The sequence below is a fragment of the Bubalus kerabau genome, chromosome 8 (assembly GCF_029407905.1).
Source record: "Bubalus kerabau isolate K-KA32 ecotype Philippines breed swamp buffalo chromosome 8, PCC_UOA_SB_1v2, whole genome shotgun sequence".
NCBI classification, from domain to species: Eukaryota; Metazoa; Chordata; class Mammalia; order Artiodactyla; family Bovidae; genus Bubalus; species Bubalus kerabau.
The window spans coordinates 36425235-36441645 of record NC_073631.1 but is presented as its reverse complement, the minus strand read 5'-3'; the positions used below and the strand labels follow the sequence as shown (position 1 = coordinate 36441645).

The window sequence follows — 16411 nt, the reverse complement described above, 5'->3', positions numbered from 1 at the left end:
TTCTTAAATGCTTTTTGTCTGAGCTAAAGACAAAAGGGAGGCCAGGAAGTCTTCTATAGCATGTTCACACCCCACAGGCTGGGACTCTGAACTCTCATAAAACACAGCTGGAGTCAAGTGAAACCTGAGGAACAGGTTCCTCAATGAAAGTCTGAAGAGAAAAGAGAAAATGCTCTCCATCTGCCACCATAGTGTTAAGGCAGCGTCTTAAACAGTGATTTACCTTATTCCCACCCTCGGAAGGTCGTTATGATGGAGATCTACCACAATAACACGTACTTGAAGCATATGATGGAAAATACTTACGAGAGGATTAAGGTCTATTCTATTCTAGCAGAAAGTAAAAGAGAATAGTTCTGTGTGTTAACCCAACAACATGTACATAGACAGTCTTCAAGCCACAGAAGGTGACAATCGTGACCTTGAAGTAACAAACCAACACCAAGAAATGGCATCTGAGCAAATGACAGATCATTCAGACAAAGAGGAAGAAAGTTACCAGCCTTCCCAAAGGCTCAGAAAGCTTTACAAGTAAGTTTTTAAATAACTACAAAGATTTTCTTCCTCTTAAACTTTTAACACCTATGTTTATTCAAAGTGTAGAGCAATTCTAAGATACATTGTCATTCCATTTCATAGTCTTGCTCTCAAAACACAAATAAATATGTGTATATATATATCATTTTATACCAGTTTACTCATAACCAAATGATTGATTTCACATCAGTAAAAAGCTAAGTCTTTTCCTCCAGTAGATTTCAGTCAGCACTTTGTATAAATCTCCACAAGGAGTATCATCTTTGCTCTTTTTTTTTAAGTGCTTGGAACTTACATCTTGACCTTGATTGGTCCTCTGGAATGCCCACGTAAATGTAAATGTGGCATTCTTGAAGATGACATGGGTATAAGCTTGTTTTTCTTTGGTTCCACCCCATGACTCCACCACATTTGTACTTTTTCTATTAATATCCTAAAATATAGAAATATATATATATATATATATAAGAAAGCACAAATTCAGTATGAATATACATGTATATACATCACAATCCTATATTTATATTTACAGTAACCCTATAGAATTTGTGAATATTTATCTGCAGAGCATGTAAGCCTAAAACTCTCAAAACCTTCCCTTCAAGTCTACACAAGCACTCACTAGCTTAGTAATTACAATGTATCAACCACATTGCCAATATAACCTGAAAGAGATCTCAAATCAGTAAGTTTAAGGAGTTATTCTTTTGTGAGAGAGACTGGTTTATGTGTATATGTGTGTGACTTTAGCATAGGAAATACATATAAGGAAAATGAAAACAAATTTCTCAAACTTCTGACAGCAAACTTCTAGGATCCTCATAAAATAACAATGCTTTCTTTCCATCTTTTTTTTTCCCTTGAGGGATTCTGACAGGTGACTCTTACACAGGAATTCTAAATTCTCTCTGAATTATATTTGCAATTTACAGTGCAGATTAGCTAGAACGTTATTTTATGTTCATGCAATCTTCTTTTGTTTATATTTGAATTCTAAAAAGATGAGTCTGTGTAACATTTTATTTCTGATTTCCTTAGCTAAATTCAATATCTAGAATATTATATGAATGTGTGACAGTCCAACCAATATTATGTCATTAACATGGTCAGAAAGCAAATGTAGTAAGTAAAGCAAGTAATATAACACACATCTAATTTATTTGAAATGAAAAACTGGACTAATTCTGAATTTTCTAATTAGTCTTCCCTGCAGAAACCCTAAAAGATGACTTAGGAATTTGGATAGGCTTCTTTTAGTTATCCGAGATGTTGATAAAACAATGGCATGAGCTCAAGCCATATCTCTTTCTTTCTATGATGTAAGGGCAAGCTTTGACGACAAACATGTTATAAAGCAATCAGATATGCTATAAAGATATGTTTCTTGAGTTCACACCACAGACAGGAATAACAGTGTATGCTTGTCACACGTTACACAATTTCTCACATTACCAAACAACCAAATAGTCACACATGCCACTTCCAAAAAGGATCTCATAATATACTGATGGTGCTCTGTTAAACACCTTCTGGATGTTTATTTCAATAACAAATGGAATATTAGTTTTGCACCTTACCCTTGCAAAACACTACATGATTTTCAAAGCATTTTGATGTGTTATTTAGGTATGATATCTCAAAAACTCTTGTGCAGAAATCAAATCACAGAGTAAAGAAAACTAACAGATCCTGCTATGAGCCAAAAATGCTTAAGACTGATTTTCCAAAATAAATATTAATATGTATGATCCTTACCCTCAGGAATGCTTGATCAACTGAGAGAGACAAATAATGAATACATTCACATAATTAAAATAGGGTTTTCTCAAAAGGTTTTAGGAGCACACTGGACAGAGTGGTTAACTTTACTTAAAGGAATAAGAGAAAGCTTCCCATAAAGGTGAGGTTTGAGCTGCCCTTGATGTATTGTGTGAATGGGTGTTCACCAGACAAAAGAGAAAGTCATGCTAGCTTAGTGTGCCAAGGCATATGAAGTGAAAAAGGACAGAGTGTTCCACTAACAATCCAGGGTGTCTAAAGAGAGCTGAGTAGTAACAGCAGTTTGGTAACAGAGGCTGGGCAAGGAGTACAAAAAGCCATATAGATGCCATGCTAAGGAATTTTAAGTGTATTTATAAGCTATTGGTTCTCTAGCATTAGTGCATATTAGAACCAACCTCAAGGCTTGCTAAAATACAGAATGCTGGGCCCTATCACCAGAGTTTCTCAGTAAGACTAGTGTAGGGCTCAGAAATTTTCATTTCCAAAAGTACCTAGGTGATGCTAGTCCAGGAACCACACTTTGAGAACCTCTGCCACGGGCAATAAAAAGTCCCTAAAGGTGAGGGCTGCCTCTACGATTGTTTTTATGTTTATAAAGATAGTTTTGACAGCAAAATTGACAGGATGGAGATAATAAAAATAGACAATAGACTACTGTTGAGAGATAATAGGAATCTGAATTTCAGTCATGGCACTAAGTATGAATAGGAACTAACAGATTGACGAAATGAGACGAGAGACCTGAGAGAATTAAAGACTTCTTAAGAAGTCAAGGATGTGTTGAAGATTAGTCAACATCTTCTTTTACTACCATCAGGAGTTAATACTTAAATCTCCACATATCTTGTACATCATGCAGGAAACTTAACAGACTATTAACTAGCTACTAAAGGACTGTTGGGAAAAAATTTAATTGTGTCATTGATGTCACCACTTAATGATAACACCAAAGTCTTAGCCAACAACCTTCTAATACCTGCACGAAGTCTTAGTATATTTTGTGTTGCTACTTTTTCTCAAGCTATTAGATGAGACTTATAGGACATCTAGGGGAAAAATGGGCAAAATTATGATATGTGCCTAATAAAATCCTTTGTCTGCATGTATTAATTTCACAAGGAAGAGTGTCGTTTTTCCCAATGCTCTCCCACCTCCATTATTTTGTACTCTCACTTATTAATACATGCTTTTCCCTCATGATGGCTTGAACTGCTGAGTGGTTACTAGGGCAGAATTTTCACTTCTGTTAGTGGCATATTTTTTGAAGAAATTTCCTACAGGATTAATATTTCCTGGCTTCTGTCTGTCACCCATACCTCATCACTAATTTCTCTCCATGAGGAATGAGTGCTTTGTAGACTTCGCAACTCTTAATGAGTTCTTTAGACATTTTTTAATGTTTTTGGAAGACTCTAAAAATGGGAAGAAAAATGGGATTCTTATCCCAGTTTGTATAAATAAGTTCACACTTGAAAGAGAAGGCTAAGCCTAGAAATATACCTCTGAAAGCCACTCTTTGACTTACCACCATGAAGTACAGAACACAGTCAGCTGAACAGAGGGTCTCAAAAACAAATGTTATTCTTCCCAGTTCAGAACCCATGGCTCCAGTCATCGATGTTGGTGGTCTATTTAACACAGTAAAATTACAATACTTATAGCATGTTCTAAGTTCAATCTGGGAAAAATTAAGTCACTTTATTCACTAGGCTGAAAGCCATGCTTTTCTCTCTTCCTAGTCTACTGCTGCACGGAGTCTACAAAACCACAGCTTATATGCTCAGACCTCCTGGGGTAAATGCCACCATATAGCTTATAGCAAGAAAAAAACTCCAATTGGGAAATTCAACATGGGGGACTAAAGCAAATTGTGAATTTGTAACATAGTACTTTACATATAGAACTGCGAAAAAACAATAAACCAAAAAAAGACTCTCCTGTAAATGTCTTAGACTACTATCTCTGAATTAAGCATCCAAGAGTCGTAGTTTTCATAATGCTTGGATAGAGTATTTTTAAAAACTTTCAGCTCCATCTAATATAAAATTAACAATTACAGTTCCCCAATCGCTGATTCTATAAATATTCTTAAATCTATATTATCCTACTCAGCTTGCTATTTGCCAAGTACATCACGGTATTATAATAATATATTTTATAAAAGCAGTCCTGCTTCATCTGTTTCTGTTGGGAAACAAGCATGAGGATTCTTACATAAGGGAATCAGAATTGGTTTTCCTTACTTAAATCCTGGGATATGCAAGTTTAAGATCAGGTAATCATTATCGGAACCTCCAGCCCCACTCTGGATGTGATCTCCAGCCACCTCCCAACCTAGAAAAGATAAAGGTTATCAGCAAAAACTCCATAAATGATTTCCAACAATCTTTTTACATAAGGCCACAAAAAAAGAATTCCCTTTTTTTTAATTCCAGTTGTAAATTGCGTGCAGATGTAGATGCCTAGATATCAATAAAGACATTGCATATGATTCTCCAGGAAGAATCAAGTAATGCATATTTTTGCATCAAAGTTACTTAATGGTAAAACTAACAACAGTCTTCTCAATGACGCATGATTTTTTTAAACAAGAACAAATGGTTTTTATCCAGTTTAATAAACTAAGAAAAAAATCCTAGTCTTCAGTTAACCAATGGGAAATAGAAACTTCAAATTACTTAATGAAGATGTGGGGTCTGGAGTTCTTTCTTAGAGTTCATTGTATTATTGTTCCCTAATTTAACACCTATTTACATTCACTTACTTATTCACTCACTGAACTGGCATTGAGTCTCATGAACCATGATACACATTAGGGAAAGAGAGCCGAAACTGGGTCCACCCTCACTATGAAATCAGTAGAATATAAAAGACACAGCTAAGAACAGTCAAAAGTATGGGGTAATATGTGCTCATAGAATGTGATGTGAGTCTGCCCTCTGCAAAGAAACAATCAGCATGCCATGGACTGAAATGGCCACTATAAAATGTAAGGAGATACAGCCCTCCAAATACCATCAAACAAGGTTATTAATTAATGGCAAACCTTATTAATGGCAAATCTTTGCAAGAGGAAACAAATACATCTCATGTTTGAACACTGGCTATTACTATATGTTTTATTATATCGCCTGCCTAAAAAACTATATTGAAGTTCTAACCCCCTGTACTCACGAACAGACCTGATTTGGAAACAGAGCCTTGGTAGATATAATCAAGTTAAGATGAGGTCATTAGGGGGAGGCTTACTCTAATATGACTGGTGTCCTTATGAAAAGAGGGAAATTTAGACACAGACACTCAGGAAGAACACCATGTAAACACACAGAGACACAGAGACCCAAGAAGACAGTCACGTGAAGATGAAGACAGAGACTGGAGTTATGCTGCCACAAGTCAGGGAATGCCTGGAGCCACTAGAAGTTAGAAGAGGCAAGGAAGAGACTTCCCAGAGAGCCTTCAGGAGGAACATGGCCCTGCCAATTTGGGGGTTTCAAACTTCTAGCCTCCAGAGCTGCAAGAGTGTAAATTTCTGTGGTCTTAGAAAGAAAGAGAAATCGCTCAGTCATGTCTGACTCTTTGCAACCCCATGGACTGTAGCCTACCAGGCTCCTCCATCCATGGGACTTTCCAGGCAAGAGTACTGGAGTGGGTTGCCATTTCCTTCTCCAGGGGATCTTCCTGATCCAGGGTTCAAACCCAGGTCTCCCGCATTACAGGCAGATGCTTTACTTTCTGAGTTACCAGGGAATCCCTGGTCTAGGGGAAGCCAATTCCGGGGTTTCAAATTTCTAGCCTCCAGAGCTGCAAGAGTGTAAATTTCTGTGGTCTTAAACCCCCCAGTTTGTGATACATTCTTTGCAGCATTTTGTATTTTGCTTTTTCCCTCAGAATGAATCCCACATTTTTCATGTTTCTACACATAATTTCTATTTTTAGTTAATTTTTATGTTTTTAGAAACCACATTTATATTTATTGTAAAATTCTGAAAGCTACAGAAAAATTTAAAGATGAAAAGTAAAATTATTTATAAATTCACCACCCAGAAAAAAACTACTGTTAACATTCTGAGGTGTTTCTTTTCACTATCTTTTTGATATATACATGGTTTTACATAACTGAAATCCTATTGCTGATGACATTTTGTTTCATAGTTTTATACACTAACATTATTACATAAGCATTTCTATGTATAAATGGCTCACCAACATGCTAATGACTGAGTTGATAGTTTGTCCTGTAGACAGATACAACTAATTCTCATAATGTAAGAAATCACTCCCACTACAGTGCTTACCTCCTGCTGACCATACATCCAGTGTAACCATTTGGATTGTTTTAGCTTTTTTAGCTAGTTTAAGTGACACTATAATTAATATATTTTTGGTAAAGCTTTTCTATATTTTTCTAGAAAAGAACCCCAATAAAAGAACTGAGAGAGTTAATTCCTAGGTAGGTTAATAAATAGTCTAGGGCCCTCAAGGAGGAAGGGGTCTGGGGCTTTCAAGGAGGAGATAGGGGTCTGGAGATCTCAAGGAGGAGAAAAAGGTCAATGTTTTTTTCTTTAAGCCCAGAGCTAATAACTGCACAACAAAACAACTCATCTTGCTCAAGGATATGTTTTTCCTTAAACTCTGTACCAATGATTTACAACAACAATGTGTCCTGCTTGAGGACATGTTTCTCCTTGAGAACCTTCTGACTAATCCTCTCATCTTAAAATGTATGTTGTGGGAGTGGGTCTTGGAAAAGTATATAAGGCCTTGATAAGACTAGTGAGTGGGGGCACTCTCCATCCCCCTTCTGATGTCTATGTCAGAAGCTTTCTCTGTCCCTTTTTTCACTTTAATAAAACTTTGCTACACAAAAGCTCTTGAGTGATCAAGCCTAGTCCCAAAGCTAAATCTCCTTCTTTGGAGATCATGAATCCAACATCGTTCACCGTAAGCTATCAGAACTACTGGGTCAAATAAATATATTTTTTAAAGCCAGTATTTTGTACTGTTACTCTGATTCTGAAAGCACTGTGAATACATGAGGAATATTTATTAAATACAGTGGACTAAATGAAAAAAACAAAGTAACTCAAACTTCTCAGAAACCTCCCAGCCCAAGTAATGAACAACATTTCAGAGTATTTCTTTTCACTCTTTATCTAGTGCATAATTTTCTTTAAAATTATCCTTAGGTTCTATTGTATAATCTATTTTCTGGTTTTTTTTTTTCACTTGGCATTATCTTCTCATTTTTCTAATAATCATTATATCAAAAATACTTTCCCATTAAAAATCTTTGTTACATCTAGTGTTAAAGAGTTAACAATATGCTATAAGGTTATATCATCATTTTATTTAATCATACCCCATGCTGAAAACTTTGTTTTCTCATATTTTTGACTCTCATAAATAATACTAAAATTAACATATCTGTGCATAATTTCTTTCTTTACATCACACAAGTTTCCTTGGTGTAAACTCCCAGATGTGAAATTACTGGGTTAGAGAACAGGGCCATTCAAAATGTCTGAAATACTGCCAAATTGTTTTCCATATGGCTGTCATTTTTAATGATTACATAACATTTCATCCAATTAGTACAGCATGACTTTTATAAACATTATCATATTGTTGGAATTTAGATTATTTCGTTTTGTTATTAGAGATAATACTCAATGAAAGCTTCGTGAATAAACACTAATTTGTTTACAACTCTAAATTCCTCTTAGGCAAAATTCCAGTGCATAAAGATGTACTTATACATACCTGTTTCACAACCATGGGAAATCCCAATTGAGCATACAAAAGAACCTCAAAGTACTTCAAGTCACACAATCAAGTTGGTCAAAGCACATCCACTTTAATTCCATGATGCAGTAATGACCTCACAAGACAGGTTACCCTGGGCCTCTCACTTTGATCCCCATTATTCTGAGCACTGCTTTCCTCGAGGCTAGTTACTGAACTACCAGCCATAAAATTATAATCACTCTTTATCTTTGTATCTTTCACTTACTGTTTGCTATTTCAGTATCACATGCTAATATTGCAGAGATATATACTTAAATTGAACATTTCAGAAAATCAGCAAAAATTTAAATTATAGCCTCTGAGTGAATGAGAAGCCTTCCCTGGTGGCTCAATGATAAAGAATCCACCTGCCAATGTAGGAGACAGGGGTTAGATCCCTGGGTTGGGAAGATCCCCGAAGAAGAAAATGGCATCCACTGCAGTATTCTTACCTGGGAAATCCCATGGACAGGAGAGGCTGGCGGGCCACGGTCCATGGGGTGGTAAAAGAGTTGGACATGATTTAACAACTAAACAACAAGTGAATGAGTAAGCAAGTGGCTAAATCAACTATTTTCATGAGATTTAGACTAAGAGTAACCTCTTTAATCCTCACTAGTAAGTGCATGCACACACAAGTGTACCAATGCTTTCATCAATACATTCTCCTTCTTATTTTTGCAATATCTCAAACTTCCTCAACCACAGGATAATTTTAGAACATAAACCCTATAGTCAGGTAATAATTACTATGTAATTTCTTCTTCTCCTTTAGGAAAAAAATCCCAGGAGTGGGATTAAGTGATAAAGAGTACTGTTCCATAATGTTCTTTATATATAAAGGCTTCCTTCATGCATCTGTTTAACCAAAATTATTCAAAGACCTAGGATTTGTCAACCTGAGTACTCACGTGTACACCTCACTCCCCACATTTCAAATCTGTTTATTTGGGATAGGTGCTAATGTAAAACAGATGTGATTAAAGAGCATTTTTCCAATGATTAAATACAGTATTGAGAAAAACTGAACTGATAAAAAATACCAGTGAACTTGTAAAAGTAAAGAGCACATTTTAGTATCCGTAACATCTACGTCTAGTGTCAAGTTTAAAAATGCACATACAGATATTGTCATTCATTCGAACAACAAATATTGCAGAATAACTAAGTGCTACACTCACTTAAATGTAAGAATAAATAAAATTCAGCAACCATCCTATAGAGTTCAGCCATGTTTCCAAGTTATCAGTAAGTGAGGTTGATACATGTTTGTAAACAAGGTCATAGACTCCATAGGAAGAGGAATAAGAGATGATTTAGCCCTCCCCAAGCTCAGTGCTGAGCCAGAAAACCAAACCAGGCAGAACACTCTCATAAAGTGGTATGTATACACTATGACCCTTCCAAGAAAACAACATAAATTTCATTGCCTCCCTTAGTAATCTATTCTAGTATTTATAACAACCATGAATGGTGATCCTCAATATCTATTTCAAAACTGACTCCAAAAATGCAAAATAGTTTATATTCTTACAGGACAGTCATGTGGCTGTGGCACTGTACTAACTATTTTTATGTGAGGTCTGGGAAGACAAGTAGCCAAGAGATAAGATTAAGGTTCCTCATACCAATATTTAGTGGGTTTTTACACAAGTGAGTCCAAGAGTCACTACCACCAAAATACATTGAGAAGGCTGATTCTGAACTCACCGTTCATTCCATCACACTTTGAATTCCCAACATTGAAACAGGAGGTTTTCATGTTGCCAGGAAGCACATTCCACCATTTATATTCAAACCCAAGTGCAGGCTCCGTTCCTGCTGGACATGGTCTACATTCTACAAGAGACAAGTGGGACAGAGAATTACAATGATGTCACATCTGGTTAACTTCCTCTTCCTCTGTTCCAAGCACTACTAAACTTTAATCATCAGGGAGGCAAATAGTAAGGAGAGACAGTAAAGCTCTTAAGAATTAACAACTTTTTCAAGAGCAGTCTGAAAGAAAAATAATTCTGGGTAGAGTATACATATACTTGACTAACATGAAAAAGGAAACGAACACAAACTCTTCTAAAATAATTTCTTTCATTTCTGGGCGTAACTGCGTATACTGAATTAATTTGCATAAGAAAGGTAACTCTGAAACAACTTCTCTTACATGTGATTTTAGAATCAATTTTCTCCATTTCATAAATAAAGAAATATTACATCCTTCCTATTAGTTACTAAACTTAACAGAACATTATATCACTTAATTATGGACTGATGACTTGAAACTCAAAATATAGGCTATACTGAAAAGTGATGACAGGAGCTGAGGGGTGTGGCAAGAGTCAGATTTATAAACAAACCTTATTTAATATTTAAATCTGCAACATTAAAATAAAGTGTCTTTTACAACCATTGTTTTCACGTAGCCAAGACACTCTGCATTACCACATCAGAAGGGGAGAGAGAGAAATTGTTTATTGAGCAAGCATTTTCTGGTACTGAAGTACTACAGGAGACATTTTCATATAACTTCTCAATGATGATGAACTAGATATTATTCTCTGCAATTTTACAAGTGAGAAAACTGAATTCAAATTAGTGGATACATCATACTATTGATAGCCTGGCAGCAAGCAGATTTGAACACAAGTTAATTCAACTGCTTTTTATGCTCTCAAAGGCTCTGGATATTAAGCATACAGCATGGCTATACTCAAGTAAGGTATCTACAACAATAATGCATTGTAATCTTTAATAAAATTAAAACAAATTCTGTAACCATCTTTCTTTAATATTGTTAAGTTTTCCCCAAATGTACACGTTGAAACAACCTACTTAGGGACTATTTAATTGCTACCCGATCAAAATAATCAATTTTTTCTAATATTATGGTATAAAATGTGATTATTCCAATTGAAATAGGAGTTCTATTTTATGCTTACATCAATGTTTGTGTGCACACACACTGGAAAAGGAGCACTTATCCTTAATCACTTAAATTAGTTGGCATTCTCTTAAAAATATCCAAAGCATCATCCTATTAAGAGGATGTGTGCTACATGAAATGCCATTAAAAAACTATTCTTTGCTATACTGAATAAGCCACTGCAGTCTCATAATTCCCTTATATTTCTTAACTCTTCTTCAGCCTGTGAGATAAGAAAATTATGTGTTCTAAGGAATTTTCCATAAAAGCAATTCAGGACAATGTCAATGTGACCCAACAAGTTTATTTTACTAAAGGTCCGATTCTTGGGCCAATTGATATCCCATACCCTTTGTTCCATCCGAAAATGTTCCAGGAGGGCAGGGATGGCAGGAAGATGATCCATTGTTATAAAACCCAGGGTTGCAAGGTGGACAATCCTTCTTCTCTCCAGAAGGGGGCAACCTAATAGCATCCGTGAGATCCTCTCGGCAGATTTTGGGCTCTATCCACTTGTACATTATCTGTGTCTGCAAAAGAAAAAGAAAAAACAAAACAAAAAAAAAAAACTTGCAGGTCCTGTAACATGCTTTATTTGCTTTAAACTTCCAGTAACAAAAATGTTAAACTGACAGCTTAGGTAAGGTCCAAATAGTGACAGAACAGAGCGCCAGCTGAAGAGAATCTAAAACTTCAGTAACAAAATGAGACAGAAAAAAACACTTTGGTGGGAAAACGACAGTTACCTCCAAATGGTTTTACGCTAAGCTGCAAAGACCTTACCTCATATACACAGGGTATCATTATGAAATTCCTCTTTAAAACATACAGAACACGACTGCAACTCTTACTCTTCTAGCCACTTGTTCACTTTATCCCATAAATGCCCTAAGTTTCTCTGCGGACTATCTTCCTTGTGTTGAGACCCACCCCTCACTACTCTCTTCCTTTCCCCTTTCTACAGCCTACATCATCTTGCTTTAGCACATAGTGATGATAAAACAAAAAAAGTTACATTTTTAGTTGAATATCTCTAGCTTCACATTTCAATTCCGTTATTTCATACACTGGTAGCTCTTCTCTGAGTCTTTCCAAACAACCTGAGGTTAGACTACAAGAGCCGTAGCTAAACTATTTCCTCCTGAGGCTTCTAGGCCCTGTCACCTGTGTTCTAAATGACAGGATTAAGATCTCCTCTACCTTCATGGAGGGTAGTCTTTTAAACTTTTCTTCTCACACATGCATGTACCCAAAAATAAAACAAAATACAACTAAGTAGCTACAAGTCAGCCAAACCCAGAAAATTGTGATTATAAAATTCTTATATTTTGGAACTAGAAAGAAACATTAAGTGAGTTAGCCATTTCAAAACAAAATGTATATGCTCAGTGAAAAATAGAAAAGGCAGTCTACATGCAAAGAGAAAAATCACTCAAGTTCTTGCATAGTTTAACACGCTTTTTAAAAATAGACTAAAATTTATTTCATACGTTCAGCTGAAAGTACCATTTCTCCTTGAAAGCAATGATAAGTCTAATATTAAAGCAGGAGAATCAAAATTAAAGACAATTCTCTATAGTTATTTCCAGTTAATAAATCATATATAGTAAGCCCTTGAGGCCACTCAATTTTATTCTCAAATATTAATAAATTACCTTATCTGATGAAAGCTACTTAAGAACATAGTTTAAAAAGTAGATGTCTCAACAGAATTATAAATAACTGTTGTTTGGGGTTTTTTTTACAATTCTGCATTTATGGCCTATGTCATGATACAGCTTAACCAGCCACTTCAACCATCTGCCTTTCTCACCATCTGCAAAAATGATTGCTATTCCTGCTGGAGTTTCCTAAATAGCTGAAAAAATTAATTAGATCCTGTATCCAACAGGAGCTCTCAATTCCTCTGAGAAAGACAATATAAAATTCAGAGAATGTAAGCAAATAAACACATTATGTTTAGGGGATTGTCTTTTTAAAAATCTGGCTTAATAAGTATAGAAAACAAGTTTCTGATGATGATCAATTCACAAATTTGCTGATTTATTTTGACATTAACTAAAACTGCAATGAGTTATGTGTGAGGTATTGCACAGTCGGGAAGAGATGGCTCCCATATGCCCGTGGGTGTGGTGCTGAGGCTGTGCACTGAAGGCTCATCTTGAAGGCATTGTGCAATCTTCCCCATTTCAGGAGCTCAGTTATATTATGCACAAGTTTGTAAATGAGGAAACTTCAGATAAGAGCCCCGAAGTCATACACAGCTAGTAAAGGGTAAACTAGCACTAGCCAAAGAGAGTTGGTTTGGTGAGGGTAAAAATAATAAAAATTTTTATTGATTTTAGACAAACTCCCTAACCACATTATTTTCAAACCAAGCACAGTATATGTTTAAAATTTAGAAAATGTGCACCACCTTTAAACACTTGGAAGTCAAATTGCAAATTCTCTGTAGTAAAAGTTTTGTTTGCAAAGCCTCTTGCTTCATATGCAGATTGATTCTGTGCCTCTCTAATGCGGACAGATGCTTTCAAGTCTGGCTGACTGGGAAAAGATAATGATTAATATTAATGATATTTAGTACCAGACGGCTCACAGTGCAGGTGAAAAACCACAATCAACTCATTCTTTGGCAAGTTCAGATAAAATTATGAAATGCTTTATGAAACTAAAACCCTAATAGAGCAAAACTTAGCAGATTGCCATTAAGGCTACAGAAGAGCTGTAAGAGCCATGTATACTTATATTAAGCATGAGTAAAATATGTTTTAAAGAGATGCATCAGACGTATCAATTGGAAGCTGGTTTTCACATAAAAATAGCATTCAAATTTGAGACTGGGTTTGCCCACAGTTGACAGCTTTCTCCCTTTGGAAGTCTCTGCACAAACCCACCAAACCCTTTGCAGACTGACAGCTCATCTAAGCTAAATTACATGTGATTTAAAAGGATTTACTGATTGCCACTCCAGCATAACAGCCGTGTGCGTCACGATGTTCTAACTCAAAAGTTATCAGGCAGACAGTCTATCACTCACCTCTCTGCCTCTCCCAAACCTTGATCCTGTCCAGCTGCAAACCACTGGGCACGTATCACCACTTCTCTTGGAAGTACCACACCATTCTGCCAAGGTGGGAAAGACCGCTCCTGCAAGGTCGGGCTCAACATCCACAAATGCTCTAAGTTGGTCCTCAGCCCACACTTCTATGCATCAACATAGAGTGAATGTCAACATTCTAGGAATCAGCGAACTCAAATGGACTGGAATGGGTGAATTCAACTCAGATGACCATTATATCTAGTACTGTGGGTATGAATCCCTCAGAAGACATGGAGTGGCCATCATGGTCAACAAAAGAGTCCGAAATGCAGTACTTGGATGCAATCTCAAAAACGACAGAATGATCTCTGTTCGTTTCCAAGGCAAACCATTGAATATCACAGTAATTCAAGTCTATGCCCCAACCAGTAACGCTGAAGAAGCTGAACGGTTCTATGAAGACCTACAAGACCTTTTAGAACTAACACCCAAAAAAGATGTCCTTTTCATTATAGGGGACTGGAATGCAAAAGTAGGAAGTCAAGAAACACCTGGAGTAACAGGCAAATTTGGCCTTGGAATACGGAATGAAGCAGGGCAAAGACTAATAGAGTTTTGCCAAGAAAATGCTCTGGTCATAACAAACACCCTCTTCCAACAACACAAGAGAAGACTCTACACATGGACATCACCAGATGGTCAACACCAAAATCAGACTGATTATATTCTCTGTAGCCAAAGATGGAGAAGCTCTATACAGTCAGCAAAAACAAGACCGGGAGCTGACTGTGGCTCAGACCATGAACTCCTTATTGCCAAATTCAGACTTAAATTGAAGAAAGTAGGGAAAACCACTAGACCATTCAGGTATGACCTAAATCAAATCCCTTATGATTATACAGTGGAAGTGAGAAATAGATTTAAGAGCCTAGATCTGATAGATAGAGTGCCTGATGAACTATGGAATGAGGTTCATGACATTGTAAGGGAGACAGGGATCAAGACCATTCCCATAGAAAAGAAATGCAAAAAAGCAAAATGGCTGTCTGGGGAGGCCTTACAAATAGCTGTGAAAAGAAGGGAAGCGAAAAGCAAAGGAGAAAAGGAAAAATATAAACATCTGAATGCAGAGTTCCAAAGAAAAGCAAGGAGAGATAAGAAAGCCTTTTTCAGCAATCAGTGCAAAGAAATAGAGGAAAACAACAGAATGGGAAAGACTAGGGATCTCTTCAAGAAAGTTAGAGATACCAAAGGAACATTTCATGTAAAGATGAGCTTGATAAAGAACAGAAATGGTATGGACCTAACAGAAGCAGAAGATATTAAGAAGAGACGGCAAGAATACACAGAAGAACTGTACAAAAAAGATCTTCACGCCCAGATAATCACGATGGTGTGATCACTGACCTAGAGCCAGACATCCTGGAATGTGAAGTCAAGTGGGCCTTAAAAGCATCACTACGAACAAAGCTAGTGGAGGTGATGGAATTCCAGTTGAGCTATTCCAAATGCTGAAAGATGCTGCTGTGAAAGTGCTGCACCCAATATGCCAGCAAATTTGGAAAACTCAGCAGTGGCCACAGGAATGGAAAAGGTCACTTTTCATTCCAATCCCAAAGAAAGGCAATGCTAAAGAATGCTCAAACTACTGCACAGTTGCACTCATCTCACACGCTAGTAAAGTAATGCTCAAAATTCTCCAAGCCAGGCTTCAGCAATATGTGAACCGTGAACTTCCTGATGTTCAAGAGGGTTTTAGAAAAGGCAGAGGAACCAGAGATCAAATTGCCAACATCCGCTGGATCATGGAAAAAGCAAGAGAGTTCCAGAAAAACATCTATTTCTGCTTTACTGACTATGCCAAAGCCTTTGACTGTGTGGATCACAATAAACTGTGGAAAATTCTGAGAGACGGGAATACCAGACCACCTGATCTGCCTCTTGAGAAATTTGTATGCAGGTCAGGAGGCAACAGTTAGAACCGGACATGGAACAACAGACTGGTTCCAAATAGGAAAAGGAGTTCGTCAAGGCTGTATACTGTCACCCTGTTTATTTAACTTATATGCAGAGTACATCATGAGAAACGCTGGACTGGGAGAAACACAAGCTGGAATCAAGATTGCCGGGAGAAATATCAATAACCTCAGATATGCAGATGACACCACCCTTATGGCAGAAATTGAAGAAGAACTGAAAAGCCTCTTGATGAAAGTGAAAGAGGAGAGTGAAAAAGTTGGCTTAAAGCTCAACATTCAGAAAATGAAGATCATGGCATCCGGTCCCACCACTTCATGGGAAATAGATGGGGAAACAGTGGAAACAGTGTCAGACTTTATTTTTCT

At 36.7% G+C, this 16411-nt stretch overlaps 1 protein-coding gene across 5 annotated transcripts in view; it reads right to left on the bottom strand.

Moving 5' to 3' along the window:
* ELAPOR2 (endosome-lysosome associated apoptosis and autophagy regulator family member 2) overlaps positions 1 to 16411 on the bottom strand; it is a 215511-nt gene that overhangs the window by 35638 nt on the left and 163462 nt on the right. For all 5 annotated transcript variants that reach the window (XM_055590066.1, XM_055590062.1, XM_055590063.1 and 2 more), the window contains 5 exons: positions 11376 to 11556; positions 9817 to 9945; positions 4563 to 4653; positions 3845 to 3947; positions 833 to 970 (listed from right to left, as the gene is read on the bottom strand). In XM_055590066.1, coding sequence (XP_055446041.1) covers positions 833 to 970; positions 3845 to 3947; positions 4563 to 4653; positions 9817 to 9945; positions 11376 to 11556 — 642 coding nt within the window. The remainder of the gene's footprint in view (positions 1 to 832; positions 971 to 3844; positions 3948 to 4562; positions 4654 to 9816; positions 9946 to 11375; positions 11557 to 16411) is intronic.